Source organism: Neoarius graeffei, chromosome 7 (assembly GCF_027579695.1).
Source record: "Neoarius graeffei isolate fNeoGra1 chromosome 7, fNeoGra1.pri, whole genome shotgun sequence".
Lineage (NCBI taxonomy): Eukaryota > Metazoa > Chordata > Actinopteri > Siluriformes > Ariidae > Neoarius > Neoarius graeffei.
Window position 1 is genome coordinate 60,581,822 of NC_083575.1, and position 17,791 is coordinate 60,599,612.

Here is a 17,791-nt window from a genome sequence, read left to right on the forward strand (position 1 = left end):
ACATGGGTTTTGTGTGCATTGTTTTGTGACTGGTTTAATATTAAATATTTAATGCTGTTCATGTTCATCATAACTTACTTGATAATCCTCTGTGAATTGAGAGTAATACATGTTTGTGTTCTAAAATGAGTAGTAAACGATCAGTGTTCCTGAAATTCAGCTGTAGAACCATCCTGTTTTGTCCTTTAAAACCCTACGAGAATTTTTGATCATCTGTTCAAGCTAATGGCAGTGCTGACATGTAGCTCCACCTTAGTGAGAAATGTAAAAAAATATTTATGTACATTACTGACTGTTTATCTTTTTCATATTTTTAAAAAGTTTTTTGTTTGTTTTTATCATCTTAGCTAAGAAATATTTGCCGATGACTTGAAGTTGCTGCAAAATTAATGGAATGTCAGATTGAAAGTTGCTCTATGGTTTTGTCGAATATGTTATTGTTCAATGTCTTCAGCTTTGTGAAACTGAGCAACCATATCCTGTAGCACAAAATTTCCGGTTATGAAAACTATAAAATGCATCTCCACTCTTCGTTTTATGGAAAATAGTGCCTCTTTTCTGTGATGTAAATTTTGCCCTGAGATTTTGTGAAGTGGTTGTGTGTCTTTGTAGTTGTATGTCTTCATCACTGCCCGTGGTTCTTCGTTTGATGCTTGGCAAAATGTTGACAAATTGCCATGTTTGTTAGAATGCTATTGTGGGAGAATGCATGATTAAAATAAAGTTCCAAATTCAAATTGGAACTCTGTCTCCCATTGCTTCTGAGGTTCTGCAGATGAGTTCATGTAGTACCTATAGTACACTAATAAAACTAAATAACCCCCAATTCCAAAAAAAAAAGTTGGGATACTGTGTAAACTGTAAATAGAAACAAAATGTGAAGATTTGCTAATCTTGGAAAACTCAATTAAAAATAATAAAGACAGCATATCAAATGTTGAAACTGAGAAATGTTATTGTTTTTTGAAAAATATTTGCTCATTTTGAATTTGATGTCAGCGACATGTTTCAGATAAGTTGGGACAAGGGCAACAAAAGACTGAAAAAAATTGTGTAATCCTAAAAGAAAACCTAATTTGGCTAATTAGCAACAGGTAAGTAACATGATTGGGTATAAGAAGAGCATCCCACAGGGGTGGAGTCTCTCAGAAGTAAAGATGGGAAGGGGTTCACCTCTCTGAAAGACTATGTGGGCAAACAGTGCAACAATTTAAGAATAACGTTCCTCAATGTAAAATTGAAAGAATTTAGGGATCACATCATCTGTGGTACATAACATCATTAAAAGATTCAGAGAACTTGGATAAATCTTTGTATGCAAGAGACAAGGCTGAAAACTGACATTGGATACCCATGATCTTTGGGCCCTCAGGTGACACTGCATTAAAAGCAGACACGTCTGTAGTGAAAATCACTGTATGGGCTCAGGAACACTTCAGAAACCCATCATCTGTGAAAACAGTTCATTACTGCATCCACAAATGCAAGTTAAAACCAGATGTAAACAATATCCAGAAACACCGCTACCTTTTCTTGGGCCTGAGCTCTTTTACGATGGATTGAGGTGAAGTGGAAAATTGTCCCGAAGTCTGATGAATCAAAAGTAGAAATTATTTTTAGAAATTATGGACACCAGGTCCTCCAGGCTAAAGAGGAGAGGGACCATCTGGTTTATCAGTGCACAGTTCAAAAGCCAGCGTCTGTGATGGTATGAGGGGGATTAGTGCACATGACATGGGTAGCTTGTACAGTACATCTGGGAAGGCATCATCAATGCTGAATGAGATGTACACGTTTCAGAGCAATATGCTGCTATCCAGACAAAATCTTTATCAGGGAAGGCCTTCCTTCTTTCAGCAAGACAATGCCAAACTGCTTTCTGCGCATATTAAAACTGCATGGCTCCGTAGTCCAGGTGCTAAACTGGCCTGCCTACAGTCCAGACCTGTCTCCCGTTTAAAACATTTGCTGCATTATGAAGCGCAAAATACGACAAAAGAGACCCTGAAATGTTGAGCAATTGAAACTGTATATCAGGCAAGAATGGAATGACCTTTCTTTTTCAAAACTATAGCAATTGGTCGCCTCAGTTCCTAAACGTTTACAGAGCGTTGTTAAAAATAGAGGTGGTGCAACATAGTGGTAAACAGGCCCCTGTTCCAACTTTTTTGAAATGTATTGCTGACATCAAATTCAAAATGAGCATATATTTTCAAAAAACAAAATTTCTCAGCTTCAACATTTGATATGTTGTCTTTGTACTATTTTCAATGAAATATAGGGTTTCCATGATTTGCAAATCTTCACATTTCTGTTTTTAGTTACAGTTTATGCAGCATCCCAACATTTTGGGAATTGGGGTTGTAAATAAAACGCATGCCTGCTGCTTTAAAAAAAAAAAAAGAAGGCTGCCAGGTACAGCCAATTATCAGGGCAGTTTTCATTTTGTTAAAGGATCAGTGTTGGTTCTTTTTTTTTTGTTTTAGTTCTTTTTTTATTTAAGTATTCATAAATACTCACATCCTATATGTAGTTTCATTACAAGGAACTGATTTGTTAATAATAACTAAATATCCACTTTTTCTGAAGTATTTAAAACTTCTGAAACACCAATAAAGAAAATTCAAAATGTAAGAAAAACATAGGCTATTTATATCTTGGTTTCCTGTGTACTTGGAGACGTGGCCATGAGAATGAAGTGTTGCTCTGTGTTCACCACAAAAAAGACTCGGCAGTTCTGTTGAGTGAATGTTCACCAAGGGACACTTTAGAAGTATGAACATAACCTCAAATCACAAACTGACTGGGTCTCCTACTTCTTAACCACACTTTGTTGTAAGCCAGTAAAAGATTTTCTGTCTTCTTTTCTGGGTTATTTACTGCCTTAAGATAGTTAAAAAACAAAACAAAAAAAACCCCCTGACTTATCACTTCATTTAGGAAACCTGCTTGTTTTTTTTTAATCGTTTTCTAAGAAAGATGAAGCAAGGTACCATTTAACATTCATTTAGTGTAACTCAATCATTTTTCCTTTGTTTGTGAGCATGTACAAAGAGTTGCATAAGCATCAAAAGTTTACAAAAGAACAGGTAAAGGACTGAGGGGGAGGGGTAGTGGCAAAAACACTTCCGTTTATATGAAGCTGTTTGGAAATTTCTCAGAAATGAAACAACTTGCAAACACAATGCTTTTGTCTTGGGTACTGGCGTTATCAGGTAAGTTTAATACATTAAAATCATTTAAAATCTATTGGTAATCGGGTTGATTGTAAACATAAATGTTGTAAATAACACAAATTGGAGTTTAAACATGGACTCAAATATATATATATTTTTTTTTTTTCACCAGTGGCCCTTGAATTGCCATTGAGGGCTTTGGGGGCAATAGAAAGAAAACAGGTTAAACTTGGACAGCCAGTCGTCTTAAAGTGTAACATTTCTTTGCATCATGAAATTTTCTGGCTGAGAGTAAGCATGAAGGAAAGACCAAGGCTTCTGATGGTTGTACGCCTCAAAAATGATGGAAGCTTAACGGAAGTTCTGAATGACAACAGGACCCATTTTGAAGCTTGTCTGGTGGGCAAGTTTTTTGGGCTAAGAATTTTCAATGTCTTGAATAACGATCTTGGCTCATACTACTGCGGAATTGTAGAAGGAAAACGCATGGAGTTTGAAGAAGGAGTGCACATATATGGTAATATTACTTTAGCAAAGTGGCATTGTCTTTATGTAATTTCTATTTCTTTTTGTTTCATTGTATCCTTTATCTTTTCAGGAGACATAAGAAATGAAAGTGTCTCTAATGAAGGTAACATACTTTTATTATACAGTATATTATAAAACATCAAAATTAGCTAAATTCATAGTGTGCACATGGAATACTATGATATAAAGAACCTTTGTTAGGCTGCATGAGGCCAGAAAAGAAACAATCAACAAGCCATATTGAAACGGATGTAATAACATTTTCACTTTCAGTGGTTAAAAAAAGGGTTCGATTATAGAAACATATTTTGAACACCAAGAACTGCATCAGGAAAGTCCTTTGCCAAGTTGAAAAATAACCAAAAATATAACAAACATGTTATTTAGGAAAACCTCTTAGTCCAGTTTTGATAGACAGGCTTAGTAACTACCTTATTTTAATTTTTGCAGCCTTCTCCACTCTTCCTCCAGTGACTGAAAAAACACAGATCTCATACCGAATATTTGCAGCCGTATTGGGTGTTGGACTGATGGGAATGGTTCTGGTGGTTTTTATTGTACAGATGATGACCTGGCGGAAAATAAACTGAATGGAGCATACAAAAAATGTATCTGAGAACTCAAGACATTGTAAGTGATTGTTATATGCTTGATGATTAAATCACATAAATGATTTAGCCAGTATTACTAAATTAAAATAAGGCAGATGCTATTTGCACCCAGGTGCCAGTAGCCAACAAAGCTAACTGGGGTGGATAGCCAATGTGACTACAACCCCAATTCCAAGAAAGTTGTGACACTGTGTAAAACATAAATAAAAACAGAATGTGAAGATCTGCAAATCAGAGAAACTCTATATTTCATTGAAAATAGTACAAAGACAACATATCAAATGTTGAAGCTGATAAATTTTATTTTATTTTTAAAAAAATATATGCTCATTTTGAATTTGATATCAACAACACGTTTTGGAAAAGCTGGGACGGGGCATGTTTACCACTATGTTGCATCACCTTTACTTTTAACAACACACTGTAAATGTTTGGGAACTGAGGAGACCAATTGCTGTAGTTTTGAAAGAGAAGTGTCGTCCCATTCTTGCCTGATATACAACTTCAGTTGCACAACAGTTTGGGGTCTCCTTTGTCGTATTTTGCACTTCATAATGCAGCAAATGTTTTAAATGGGAGACAGGTCTGCACTGGAGTCAGACCAGTTTAGCACCCAGGCTCTTTTACTACAGAGCCATGCAGCTTTAATATGTGCAGAGAGCAGTTTGGCATTGTCTTGCTGAAAGAAGGAAGGCCTTCCCTGAAAAAGATTTTGTCTGGATGACCGCATACTGTATTGCTCTGAAAAGTGTATTTATATACAACCCCGATTCCAAAAAAGTTGGGACAAAGTACAAATTGTAAATAAAAATGGAATGCAATAATTTACAAATCTCAAAAACTTATATTGTATTCACAATAGAACATAGACAACATATCAAATGTCGAAAGTGAGACATTTTGAAATTTCATGCCAAATATTGGCTCATTTGAAATTTCATGACAGCAACACATCTCAAAAAAGTTGGGACAGGGGCAATAAGAGGCTGGAAAAGTTAAAGGTACAAAAAAGGAACAGCTGGAGGACCAAATTGCAACTCATTAGGTCGATTGGCAATAGGTCATTAACATGACTGGGTATAAAAAGAGCATCTTGGAGTGGCAGCGGCTCTCAGAAGTAAAGATGGGAAGAGGATCACCAATCCCCCTAATTCTGCACCGACAAATAGTGGAGCAATATCAGAAAGGAGTTCGACAGTGTAAAATTGCAAAGATTTTGAACATATCATCATCTACAGTGCATAATATCATCAAAAGATTCAGAGAATCTGGAAGAATCTCTGTGCGTAAGAGTCAAGGCCGGAAAACCATACTGGGTGCCCGTGATCTTCGGGCCCTTAGACGGCACTGCATCACATACAGGCATGCTTCTGTATTGGAAATCACAAAATGGGCTCAGGAATATTTCCAGAGAACATTATCTGTGAACACAATTCACCGTGCCATCCGCCGTTGCTAGCTAAAACTCTATAGTTCAAAGAAGAAGCCATATCTAAACACGATCCAGAAGCACAGACGTCTTCTCTGGGCCAAGGCTCATTTAAGATGGACTGTGGCAAAGTGGAAAACTGTTCTGTGGTCAGACGAATCAAAATTTGAAGTTCTTTATGGAAATCAGGGACGCTGTGTCATTCGGACTAAAGAGGAGAAGGACAACCCAAGTTGTTATCAGTGCTCAGTTCAGAAGCCTGCATCTCTGATGGTATGGGGTCGCATTAGTGCGTGTGGCATGGGCAGCTTACACATCTGGAAAGACACCATCAATGCTGAAAGGTATATCTGGGTTCTAGAGCAACATATGCTCCCATCCAGACGACGTCTCTTTCAGGGAAGACCTTGCATTTTCCAACATGACAATGCCAAACCACATACTGCATCAATTACAGCATCATGGCTGCATAGAAGAAGGGTCCGGGTACTGAACTGTCCAGCCTGCAGTCCAGATCTTTCACCCATAGAAAACATTTGGCGCATCATAAAACGGAAGATACGACAAAAAAGACCTAGACAGTTGAGCAACTAGAATCCTACATTAGACAAGAATGGGTTAACATTCCTATCCCTAAACTTGAGCAACTTGTCTCCTCAGTCCCCAGACGTTTACAGACTGTTGTAAAGAGAAAAGGGGATGTCTTACAGTGGTAAACATGGCCTTGTCCTAACTTTTTTGAGATGTGTTGTTGTCATGAAATTTAAAATCACCTAATTTTTCTCTTTAAATGATACATTTTCTCAGTTTAAACATTTGATATGTCATCTATGTTCTATTCTGAATAAAATATGGAATTTTGAAACTTCCACATCATTGCATTCCGTTTTTATTTACAATTTGTACTTTGTCCCAACTTTTTTGGAATCGGGGTTGTATATTCAGCATTAATGATGCCTTCCCAGATGTACAAGCTACCCATGTCATGTGCACTAATGCACCCTCATACCATCACAGATGCTGTGCTTTTGAACTGTGCACTGATAATAAACCAGATGGTCCCTCTCCTCTTAGCCTGCAAGACGTGGTGTCCATAATTTCTACTTTTGATTCGTCAGACCTCAGGACAGTTTCCCACTTCGCCTCAGTCCATCATAAAAGAGCTCAGGCCCAGAGAAGGTGGTGGTGTTTCTGGATATTGTTTATATATGGTTTTAACTTGCATTTGTGGCTGCAGTAATGAACTGTTTTCACAGACGATGGTTTTCTGAAGTGTCCCTGAGCCCATACAGTGATTTCCACTACAGACGTGTCTGCTTTTAATGCAGTGTCGCCTGAGGGCCTGAAGATCACAGGCATCCAATGTCAGTTTTCAACCTTGTCTCTTGCATACAGAGATTTCTCCAGATTCTTTGAATCTTTTAATTATATTATGTACCGTAAGTGATGTGATCCCCAAATTCTTTGCAATTTTACTTTGAGGAATGTTGTTCTTAAATTGTTGCACTGTTTGCCCACTCAGTCTTTCACAGAGCGGTGAACCCCATCTTTATTTCTGAGAAACTCAGCCTCTGTGGTACATTTATATCATGTTACTGACCTGTTGCCAATGAACCAAATTAGGGTTTTTTTTTAGCATTACATAACTTTTCCAGTCCTTGTTGCCCCTGTCCCAACTTTTTTGAAATGTTTTGCTAACATCAAATTCAAAATGAGCATATATTTTTTCAAAAACAAAATTTATCAGTTTCAACATTTGATAAGTTGGCTTTGTACTATTTTCAGGGAAATAAAGGCTTTCCATGATTAGCAAATCTTCATATTCTGTTTTTATTTGTTTTACACGGTCAGGGGCGTCAGAAGCATTTTTAATGTGTGTGTGTGTGGGGGGGGGGGGGATTTTTTGGAATCGCGGTTGTATTTACACTTAAGTGTATTTAGCACCACCCAGAGACAAGACCAGCACCAAGGTGTCCGTAGAAAACAACGCTATTTACATCCTAACCAATTGTAAACAGCTGAATAGCTGCCAGATGACTATTCTCAACAGTGATTGGCATCAAAGCTTTATATGTTTTGCTTTTATTTCCTCATATGTCTTATTGAAATCCTAACAATTGTAAAGCTTTTTATTTATATTTCAGTTACAAGAAGGAAATATCATTAAGAAGCTGTGACATTTCAGTATAAAGAACCTTCATGTGTGTCCTGTCATAAGAAGCCTTTATTTGTCACATATACATTACAAGCCAGTGAAATTCTTTTTCCACATATTCCAGCTTGCCAGGAAGCTGGGGTCAGAGATGATACAACGCCCCTGAAATAGATAGGGTTGAGGGCCTTGCTCAAGGGCCCAAAAGTAGCAGCTTGGCAGTGGTTAAACCCCAACCTCCTGATCAATAACCCAGAGCCTTAACAATTCAGCCACCACAAATCCTACTGTAGAAATTATTAGATTTGTATCATCAAAGTTATGACTACCTTATGACTTAGTAAGGTCAAATTCAATACCTTTTTGGACTCCACCTAATTGTATATGCACCAACTTTCTCAATTGCACCTGTGAGAATGATCTGTGGCAGGACTTGACTTATTTGGAAATTCTTATTTATTTTTACATACTGTGATGAAGACTGAGTTGAAATTTGTAAGCACTAAGCTTACAAATGTGTGTCAGTCAGTGACAATTTGGGTCTCAAGGATGTTCCTGGAGCCCAGTTCATGTTCAAAACAGCAGCTTTATCTAAACTGCCTATCCCAGCTGACTATGGGCAAAAGGCAGGGTCATCACAGTCACCAGGTCATCACAGGGCTGACACATAGACAACCATTCACACCTACGGTCAATTTAGAGTCACCAGTTAACCTAACCTGCATGTCTTTGGGAAACCAGAGCACCCGGAGGAAACCCACGCAGACACGGGGAGAACATGCAAACTCCACACAGAAGGGCCCTCGCCGGCCCCGGGGCTCGAACCCAGGACCTTCTTGCTGTGAAGCGACAGGGCTAACAGTGCCAAGACTTGCCAAGCGCCACCGTAAGGCCAAGAAAGAAAGCTATTTGTTATAATCGAACTTGACAGCACTTAAACTATAATTACTTTGACTACTTGATTATGTCCTTGTGATTACAATCAAGTGGAAATACTCTCGATAAATATACTGTACTAAATCAAGCAATGTGTGTATAACAGTGTCACTCTCATTAACAGCCCGGCTAGCTCAGTCGGTAGAGCATGAGACTCTTAATCTCAGGGTCGTGGGTTCGAGCCCCACGTTGGGCGGGTGTATTTTATAAAACTCAATATGGACTTGAGGAATCTAATGTTCTGCAGTTGTGTATAAAATTTTAGACACCGTTGTGAGACTGTGAGCTACCTGGCGAGCGACAGTCTGTTTCTCTGGGTCCAATCTCTCCAATGTCACAGCCAATCGCTACGCTTCTGTCCAATCTCACAAGCCAATCGCTACGCTGCTTTCCAATCTCACATTGGATTGCGTTGCTAGCTTCTGCCTGCGTACCTAGCAACGAGTGTCTATCATTGAACGAGTTTTAAATTTAAAAATAAGAATGCATTCGCCCGAACAGGGACTTGAACCCTGGACCCTCAGATTAAAAGTCTGATGCTCTACCGACTGAGCTATCCGGGCTCGGTTGTAGCTCTTTTGAATATATTTATGAAGAATACACCGAAAAGTGGTTGTAATAGATTATTGTTTAATAACATGATATTTAAATGTTGTGAAACTTGGATAAAACTAATCGACCGTTCTTACAGAAAGTGTCACTATATTTGTGTATTTTTCTTCCTTAAAAAACAAAATTCTGTTAGTTGTTAGATTTTAATTATGTCATCGTTCACCAGATTCATTGCAATATTACGTTATTGCAATCACGTAACATTTCTATAAGCATGATCGACCAAGTGCATTAATATAAGCGTGCGTTTAAATTATAAACCAACTCTCAGATCCAATAATTCAACAGAGCTGTATTCAGTGATAAGGTCAGCTTTCTTTTCTGCAAAAGCCTAAAAAATTAAACATTACAAATAGTGTGGATTTTTAAAAAATCATTTATTTATTTGAGATGAGATGTTGCAACCACATCATCCTATAACAATGTAATTAAAAATGTAAGTAGGCCCCAGCGAGATTTGAACTCGCGACCCCTGGTTTACAAGACCAGTGCTCTAACCCCTGAGCTATGGAGCCGTGCATCAACTTTGGCAAGATTGTTTAAAGACAGTAATATTTGATCTTTAATTTTTGTTAAATCTAGGTTTAATAAATTATAACTTCTGTCATAGCCATCTCACAATATATCTCATGATGTATGAAGTGTCATCAGTTTTATTAACCAATTTAACAGAATTCGTTTTCACACCAAAACATTTTACCTTTTTGTAATCGCCAACAATGAATCTGCTTTTAAGTCACTGGCGCCATCTAGCGGAGTTTATAGTTCCAGCTTTACGTATTGGCCGTCGTATTTTTGCGAACACGTTAACACGTCTCAGGTTTTGTGGGGTCCCCCCCCCCAGTGTATCGATAAAACATTTCCCTGATGCAACAGAAAATATCTCCTTTCCTCTTACTGAAACACACTATTCTATAGTGCCCTCAAAAAACTTCTGTCTGTACTCCAGGTATGGTACTATATACTTGACTACTGGATAGCACCATACACTTAGTGATTAGTTAACTAAGCACATGCTACCTCGTATGCACTGGTTTGACCATTTTATCAGATACATGTACAGTTTTAACATGAAGTCAGTTTCATCGATGTTATAAACTCTTCATTGATGGAAACTTGAGTGCAAAACTGTTCATGACAACTGCAGTCCTAAAGTTAGCAAGTCAGCTGTAGTCCTCAGCCATAAAAACATTACTGTAAGAGTCCAGAGCGTCTTCCAGGTGTGACTTTAAACTGTACATAGGGCCGTCCTCCACAGGAGCAGTGTGCTGAGACTCTAACCAGACACAGGGCACCAGGATGGATCAGGCAGGTCCGAGGAGCAGAAGAGGTCAGCATCTCGATCCCAGGACCAACATGTAACTCAGAGGGACATTTTATTTTATTTTATTTTATTTTTTTTTTGGGGGGGGGGGGGGGGGGGGACACAGGTAAGCCCAATGTCACCTCAATAAGTAGGAACAGTATACATATTGCACTAAGTACAGGCAGGGACTCCAGCAACTAACTATGACAGCATAACTAAAAGGGGAGAGCCAGAAGGTAACACAGGCATGAGGGAGCCGGGACATAAAGCAGCCAGTCACTACATTGTCAACAAACTCAAGTGAGCAAGCGAGTGGGGACTGACAGCATCCATACATCCCAGTTTACACTGTAAAACCTGATAAGGTCACTGAGCTCAAAAATTTTATTGAAACCGATTACGTAAACATTTTTGAGGTAAGTAACTAAATTTTTTAAGGTAAGATTTCTTAAAAATTACAATTAAGTGTAACAATAGTGTAATTTTTAAGAAATCTTACCTTAAAAAATTTAGTTACTTACCTCAAAAATTTTTACTTAATCGGTTTCAATAAAATTTTTTAGCTCAGTGACCTTATTGGGTTTTACAGTGTACCAAAACACTCTATGTCTGAGGACCCTCCAGATCTACACCTTTACCTCATAAACACCATTAACACAAGGCTTGACTAAACAGATATGTTTTCAGCCTAGACGTAAATGCTGAGACTGTGTCTGATTCCCGAACATTACTTGGAAGGCTGTTCCATAACTGGGGCTTTGTAAGAAAAGGCTCTCCCCCTTGATGTAGCCTTCACTATACGAGGTACCGGCAGATAGCCTGCACCTTTTGATCTAAGTAGGCGTGGCGGGTCATAGAGGACCAGAAGTTCACTCAGGTACTATGGTGCGAGACCATTTAATGCTTTAAACGTCAATAGTAATATTTTATAATCAATACGAAATTTGATTGGGAGCCAATGCAGTGTGGATAAGACAGGGGTGATGTGGTCATATTTTCTAGTTCTAGTAAAGACTTGCTGCTGCATTTTGAACTAACTGAAGCTTGTTTATGCACTTATTGGAACATCCAGACAGTAAGGCATTACAATAATCCAACCTTGGAGGTAACAAAAGCATGAACTAGTTTTTCCGCATCATGTAGTGACATTAAATTTCTTATCTTAGCAGTATTTCTGAGATGAAAGAAAGCTATCCGGGTAATGTTATCAATGTGAGTTTCGAATGAAAGACTGGGGTCAATAATCACTCTGAGGTCTTTTATTGCTGCACGTGAAGAAACAGAAAAGCCATCCAGAGTTACTGTGTAATCAGAAAACTTACTTCTAGCTGCATGTGGTCCTAGCACAAATACTTCAGTCTTGTCAGAGTTAACAGTAATATTCGTAGAAGTTAAATTAACTGAAGTAATACCTGTCAGAATACTAAACCAACTGTTTTGTTCATGACTAACAAAGCTGTTGCCACTTCATGTTGCCACTTCACAATTCCAGGGTCTCCCTGTGTCTGCGTGGGTTTCCTCCCAGCTCCCAAAAACATGCCAGTAGGTTGATTGTGACCCCTTCTCGCTTAAGTATGCCCCGTATCCAGGATAAAGCATTTATTGCACATGTATAAATGAATTACTAACATAGTTAGTGAGCCTACTAACTATTTTAGCTAAGTTGCAGAACACAGGGGCCCCCTGCAAAAGCATGAGCCATGTGAATAACACTTTATGAGGAACACTATATTAATCCTGGGAAGGGTCTCCCTTTGCTTTCAAACAGCCTAAATTCTTTGTGGCATGGATTCCACAAAATTTTGGAAGCATTCCGTTGAGACTCTCATCCATACTGACAAGATTACATCATACATTCCTCCAGATTTTCCAGGTACACTTTTATGTTGTGAATCTCCTGTTCTACCACATCCCAAAGGTGTTCTATCAGATTCAGATCGAGTTAGTGGGAAGACTATGGAAGAACATTGAACTCATTGTTATGTTCATGAAACCAGCTTGAGAAGACTTTTGCTTTGTGACATGGTGCATTATCGTGTTGGAAGTAGCCATTATAAGATGGTAAATTGTGGTCATGAAGGGATGCACATGGTCAGCAACAATACTCAAATAAGCTGTGGCATTCAGGCAATGATTGGTATTAACAGGCCCAGTGTGTTCCAAGAAAACATTCCCTACACCATTAAACCACCTCCACTAGCCTGGACTGTTAACACAAGGCAGGATGGGTCTATGGATTCATGCTGTAAGTGCCAAATTCTGACCCTTCCATCTGTGTGCCTCAGCAGAAATCAAGATTCATCAGACCAGGCTACATTTTTCCAGTTTTCACCTGTCCAGTTTTGGTGAGCCTGCAGCCTCAGCTTTCTGTTCTTGGCTGACAAGTGGAACCTGTCGTGGTCTTCTGCTGTTGGAGCACCTCCACCTCAAAGTTTGATATGTTGTGCATTCTGAGATACTTTTTTTTTTGCTCACCACAATTATACAGAGTGGCTATCTGAGTTAATATAGCCTTTCTGTCAGCTCAAACCAGTCTGCCCATTCTCTGTTGATGTCTGTTGACCTATAGAAATATGCAAACCAGCCTGTCTGGTATGAACAATCATGCCACAGTCAAAATCACTGAGATCACATGTTTTCCCCATTGTGATGGTTGATGTGAACATTACCTGAAGCTTGGGGGTTAAGGATCACCAGAGGAGTAGCACCTTTCCTAGTGGCCAAACAGGCATCCTAGACTGGTCTCCCTACATCCAGCACCTTGTGAAGTACAACACATGATCACTCAGGAGCTGATCACACTATCCTTGCCAAGGTGAAGACCAACCATGTGTCCTACTCGTGGTGCCCCGTTACCATCGCAAAACATGGCGGATCTAGGGGAGGAGGACCCCTGAAATTAAACCCACCACCTATTTCATAGGCGGTTTAACAAAAAATTCCCAACACAGTGACGTTGTTGGGTCCCACTGCCTTGCGGGTTGCTTGGGATAGCCAAAGGCTAAGGGAAACAACCCTAACAGAAATATTGGAGTGGAACCCCGTAGCTGTCCCAATTCGACAAGTCCCTGGCAACTCCTGCATCTGGATTCATCCCTAGCCGTCTTGACTATGTCCTGCCACTGGATCCGGATGTCTCTAGACGAGAGAGTGCAGATGATGCTGCGCAAGTCCTCCTCACTTTAAACCAATTCACATGCAAGTCATTACATCATCGAGTGGTTGTAACTTTAAACATCATCACCTGAAGCTGCTGGTCCATCTTTGTATTATTTTATGCATTCCTGCTGCCACATGATTGACAGATTAGAGAATGACATGAACGGGTAGGTGTTCAGTTGTTCCTAATAAAGTGCTCAGTGTATATGAATAGCCCTGTTTACTAGAGATGTACCGATCTGATGATTTATGTTGAGGCATCAGGTTAAAAGGCAACAACTGAAATAAATAAAAAATCAATTATTATCAATTAGTATAGGTAATTGTATGGGGCCGAGTAAAATTAAGGATTAATTTCACGAGTGATTTCGAAGTTTTGAAAAATTCAAAACTTTGAAATCACAAGTGAAATTCTCATCTCATTATCTGTAGCCGCTTTATCCTGTTCTACAGGGTCGCAGGCAAGCTGGAGCCTATCCCAGCTGACTATGGGCGAAAGGCGGGGTACACCCTGGACAAGTCGCCAGGTCATCACAGGGCTGACACATAGACACAGACAACCATTCACACCTACGGTCAATTTAGAGTCACCAGTTAACCTAACCTGCATGTCTTTGGACTGTGGGGGAAACCGGAGCACCCGGAGGAAACCCACGCAGACAACATGCAAACTCCGCACAGAAAGGCCCTCGCCGGCCACGGGGCTCGAACCCGGACCTTCTTGCTATGAGGCGACAACGCTAACCACTACACCATCGTGCCGCCCACGAGTGAAATTGATTTTTAATTTTACGAGGAACCATATGATTACTTGTTTATAATATATAGGGCCAAATTCATACTTCAGAAGCCATTCAAGTTCACAACATTTGTTATTCACGTTTTCTGAACCAATCAGGGCGCCAGACAATCTTGCACATTTGAATCAGTTTCTAAAGCGTCTTTCATCATGATATGGCAACACGACACGAGGATTTTGAAAGTGGTTTACAAAATTTTACTGGAACTTCTTTACAAAAGCCTGCATTACTTTAAGAGAGTCTGGTTCGTAGTTTTCCCCATTTTCTTTCCTCACTTCTGCATAAAACTGCGATAGCACCATGTCTAACTCACAGCATTCATATGCCACTAGAGAGTCGTTTATTTGTCTTTCTGTGGCCCATTTCTTAAACACGGAAAGCCAAAAATTCATACTTTTTTTGGTATTTCATTTTCACTTGCAGCTTTCAATTGGTTTATCATTTCTTCGTCAAATATAGTGAAACATGGCATTGCTGAGAGTCAGTCATTTTGTTGACAAAATTTGCTAATTTTTGTAACCATAACCAAGCAACGAACTAGCCAATAGCATTTCAGAAATACTTCCCCGCGTTAAAGAAAAAAGCCCTCCTTGATTGACCAATCAGAATTGATTAATTTGGCCCTATGCATTATAATAAATTATTAATAATCATCCATGACCTACATGACATGCTGTGCATCCTAGGAAATCATAAACCATACATTTTACATTATATTTCAGTTGAATTAATTACAATTGACAAAATGCACCTTCCACTATAGTTTTATTAAATATTAATAGAGATGTGCTAAAGTTTAACATAAACACAGCTATATGCTAATGTTACATGAAAACTACAACCCTCATATTTTTAGCTAGGCAGTGTATGAACACAAATCAGAAGTTTTCCTGTCCTCCCTCAAATTTTTCTGAGTTTGTGAGTACTAATTCGTCCTCTAATCTTGTGGAGATTCCTTCCTAGCACAACAAACCAAGCTCTATTTTAAATGGATAAAGGTAAACGTAGTGTGGTGTTAACAAATCTGACCCAGACAGTAATCTATAGAGTGAAGATCAACATTCCAAGTGGAGTTAACCATTAAAAAAAGCACTTTTTTAAAAAAAATCACAGGTACTTTTGTCATCGGTTGAGAACAGTCCACAAACCAAAAATCTCCAGCTAACAGCAATTCTATTGTCAGAAACTGACACTGATGAAGGGCTAGACAATGATTAACACAAACTATGCATAGACAAAAAAAAAAAAAAAACACACAGGGTGAACGAACAAGGTAGCTGTGTCTAATAAAATGGTCAGTATATACTGATGAAACCCAGCAACCCTGTTACACCTGATGTATATGTGCCATCACAGCACACTTACTGTCTGGTCCTGTGGTGGTCCTTGTACACGGTGGTGGTGGTTGATGGACTAACAGTACATAATGCAGATGGGCTACAGTCAGTATCTGTATTAGAAGAGGAAATCTTTATTTGTCACATGCACACTTCAAACACAGTGAGATTCATCCTCTGCATTTAACCCATCTGAAGCAGTGAATGCACACACACACACACACACACACACACAGCAGTGGGCAGCCATACTACAGCGCCCAGTCAGGGGTTAGGTATCTTGCTCAAGGGCACTTCAGCCCAAGGCCACCCCATGTTAACCTAACTGCATGTGGGGGAAACCAGAGCACCTGGAGGAAACCCACGCAGACACAGGGAGAACATGCAAACTCCACACAGAAAGGCCCTGCCAGCTGCTGGGCTCGAACCCAGAACCTTCTTGCTGTGAGGTGTCAGTGCTAACCACTACACCACCATGCTGCCCTAATTTTTATGGTAAGTTTGCCCCATAAAATGGCCAATGAGTATAAGCACGATAAGTGTAAAAGTGTTAACTAAGTGTATTTAGTCTATAGGTTGCATAGAGGTACTGTGGGTAGCACTGACATTCCGGTTCAATTCTGAGCTTGGGTTGCTGTCTGTATGGAGTTTCTCCAACTGTGTGGATTTCCTGCAGGTTCTCCTCCAACTTCCCTGGTAAGTGGATTTGCTGTGCTAAATTGCCCCAGTCATAAATGACTGTGCAAACTATGTGCACAGTGCCGTTAATGGACTGGCATCTCATCTAGGCCCTCTCATCATGCCTCACACTCACACAGTGTTCATAGGGTACCATGGCCAGGATCGTCAGTAGTTACTGAAAAACCTTTTTTTCTTTTCCCTCCTGAAAAAAAATGTGTTTATGCTTTTTATGCCATGCTGATTAATTGAATACCAAAACGTGCTGTTTTTTTTAATGGTGAAATTTGGGATAGGCTACAAGTACCCATGGCTAAAACAGTACCATCTCGTCTGTTGTTTGCTCTCCTACACTTCGAGAGTAACTGCTTTAAGTTATATTTCAACGACTTCTGGGGTGGGGGGGAAACAAAAACAAAAACAAAAAAAACCAAGACCAGCTAAACCGGTTTGTCTTGTGTCGCCTACGTGTGTGAAAAGCTGAAGGCGGGTAAGTTTTATGTGTCTAGAACCGTTGATATTTGGTGACATGTTGGGACTCGGTGGTCTGTCCTGCTCCTGTGTCAGTACTGTAAGGGGAAGAAGCGTTGGAGGTTCATCTCGGCGCGTTTCCTCCTGTTCAGAGCAGAGACACTGAGCAGTGGGCTGAGCTACATGTCAACACACTTAAGAGATTTGAGCCACTGCGCTACCGACTCGTCGGCTCTGATGAACGGACGGGAAACTCGAAATGAGGATCTACACGAATGAGTCGGATGAATGGTTTACCCGATGCTTGTTTTAATCGCTTGTTACTGACACCACTTAAACGGAGCTGCCGCCATGAAAATGAAACGGAGATTTTTGCCCAGATGCTGCTCTTTCTCTCCCTGACGTGCCCTAAGCTAAGTAAATGTGAGTTCAGTCATTTTGTGTGTCGGTAGTATGTCTGACAGTATTTCTGCACGCTTTTTGTTGTATACAGGGTCAGTTTTAAACAGTATGTTGCAGTGATGTCGGTGAGCTTAACGTTATAATTGTTTATCAATGCCTGTCGAGGCTCGGGAATATGGGGCAGTGGCCTGAAA

General features: G+C 39.6%; 1 protein-coding gene and 3 non-coding genes across 4 annotated transcripts in view; 2 read left to right on the top strand and 2 right to left on the bottom strand.

Annotated features, from left to right (window-relative positions):
• Positions 1-8,955: 8,955 nt before the first annotated feature.
• On the top strand, positions 8,956-9,028 carry trnak-cuu (transfer RNA lysine (anticodon CUU)). Its single transcript has one exon. It is a non-coding gene; the product is annotated as a tRNA-Lys (tRNA).
• A 294-nt stretch (positions 9,029-9,322) lies between these two features.
• trnak-uuu (transfer RNA lysine (anticodon UUU)) lies at positions 9,323-9,395 on the bottom strand. Its single transcript has one exon. It is a non-coding gene; the product is annotated as a tRNA-Lys (tRNA).
• Positions 9,396-9,886: 491 nt separating this feature from the next.
• On the bottom strand, positions 9,887-9,959 carry trnat-ugu (transfer RNA threonine (anticodon UGU)). Its single transcript has one exon. It is a non-coding gene; the product is annotated as a tRNA-Thr (tRNA).
• A 7,231-nt stretch (positions 9,960-17,190) lies between these two features.
• dtx4b (deltex 4, E3 ubiquitin ligase b) overlaps positions 17,191-17,791 on the top strand; it is a 47,154-nt gene continuing 46,553 nt past the window's right edge. Inside the window, exon 1 of the mRNA XM_060926173.1 lies at positions 17,191-17,618. Within this exon, the coding sequence (XP_060782156.1) occupies positions 17,617-17,618 (2 nt within the window). The 5' untranslated portion in view covers positions 17,191-17,616. The remainder of the gene's footprint in view (positions 17,619-17,791) is intronic.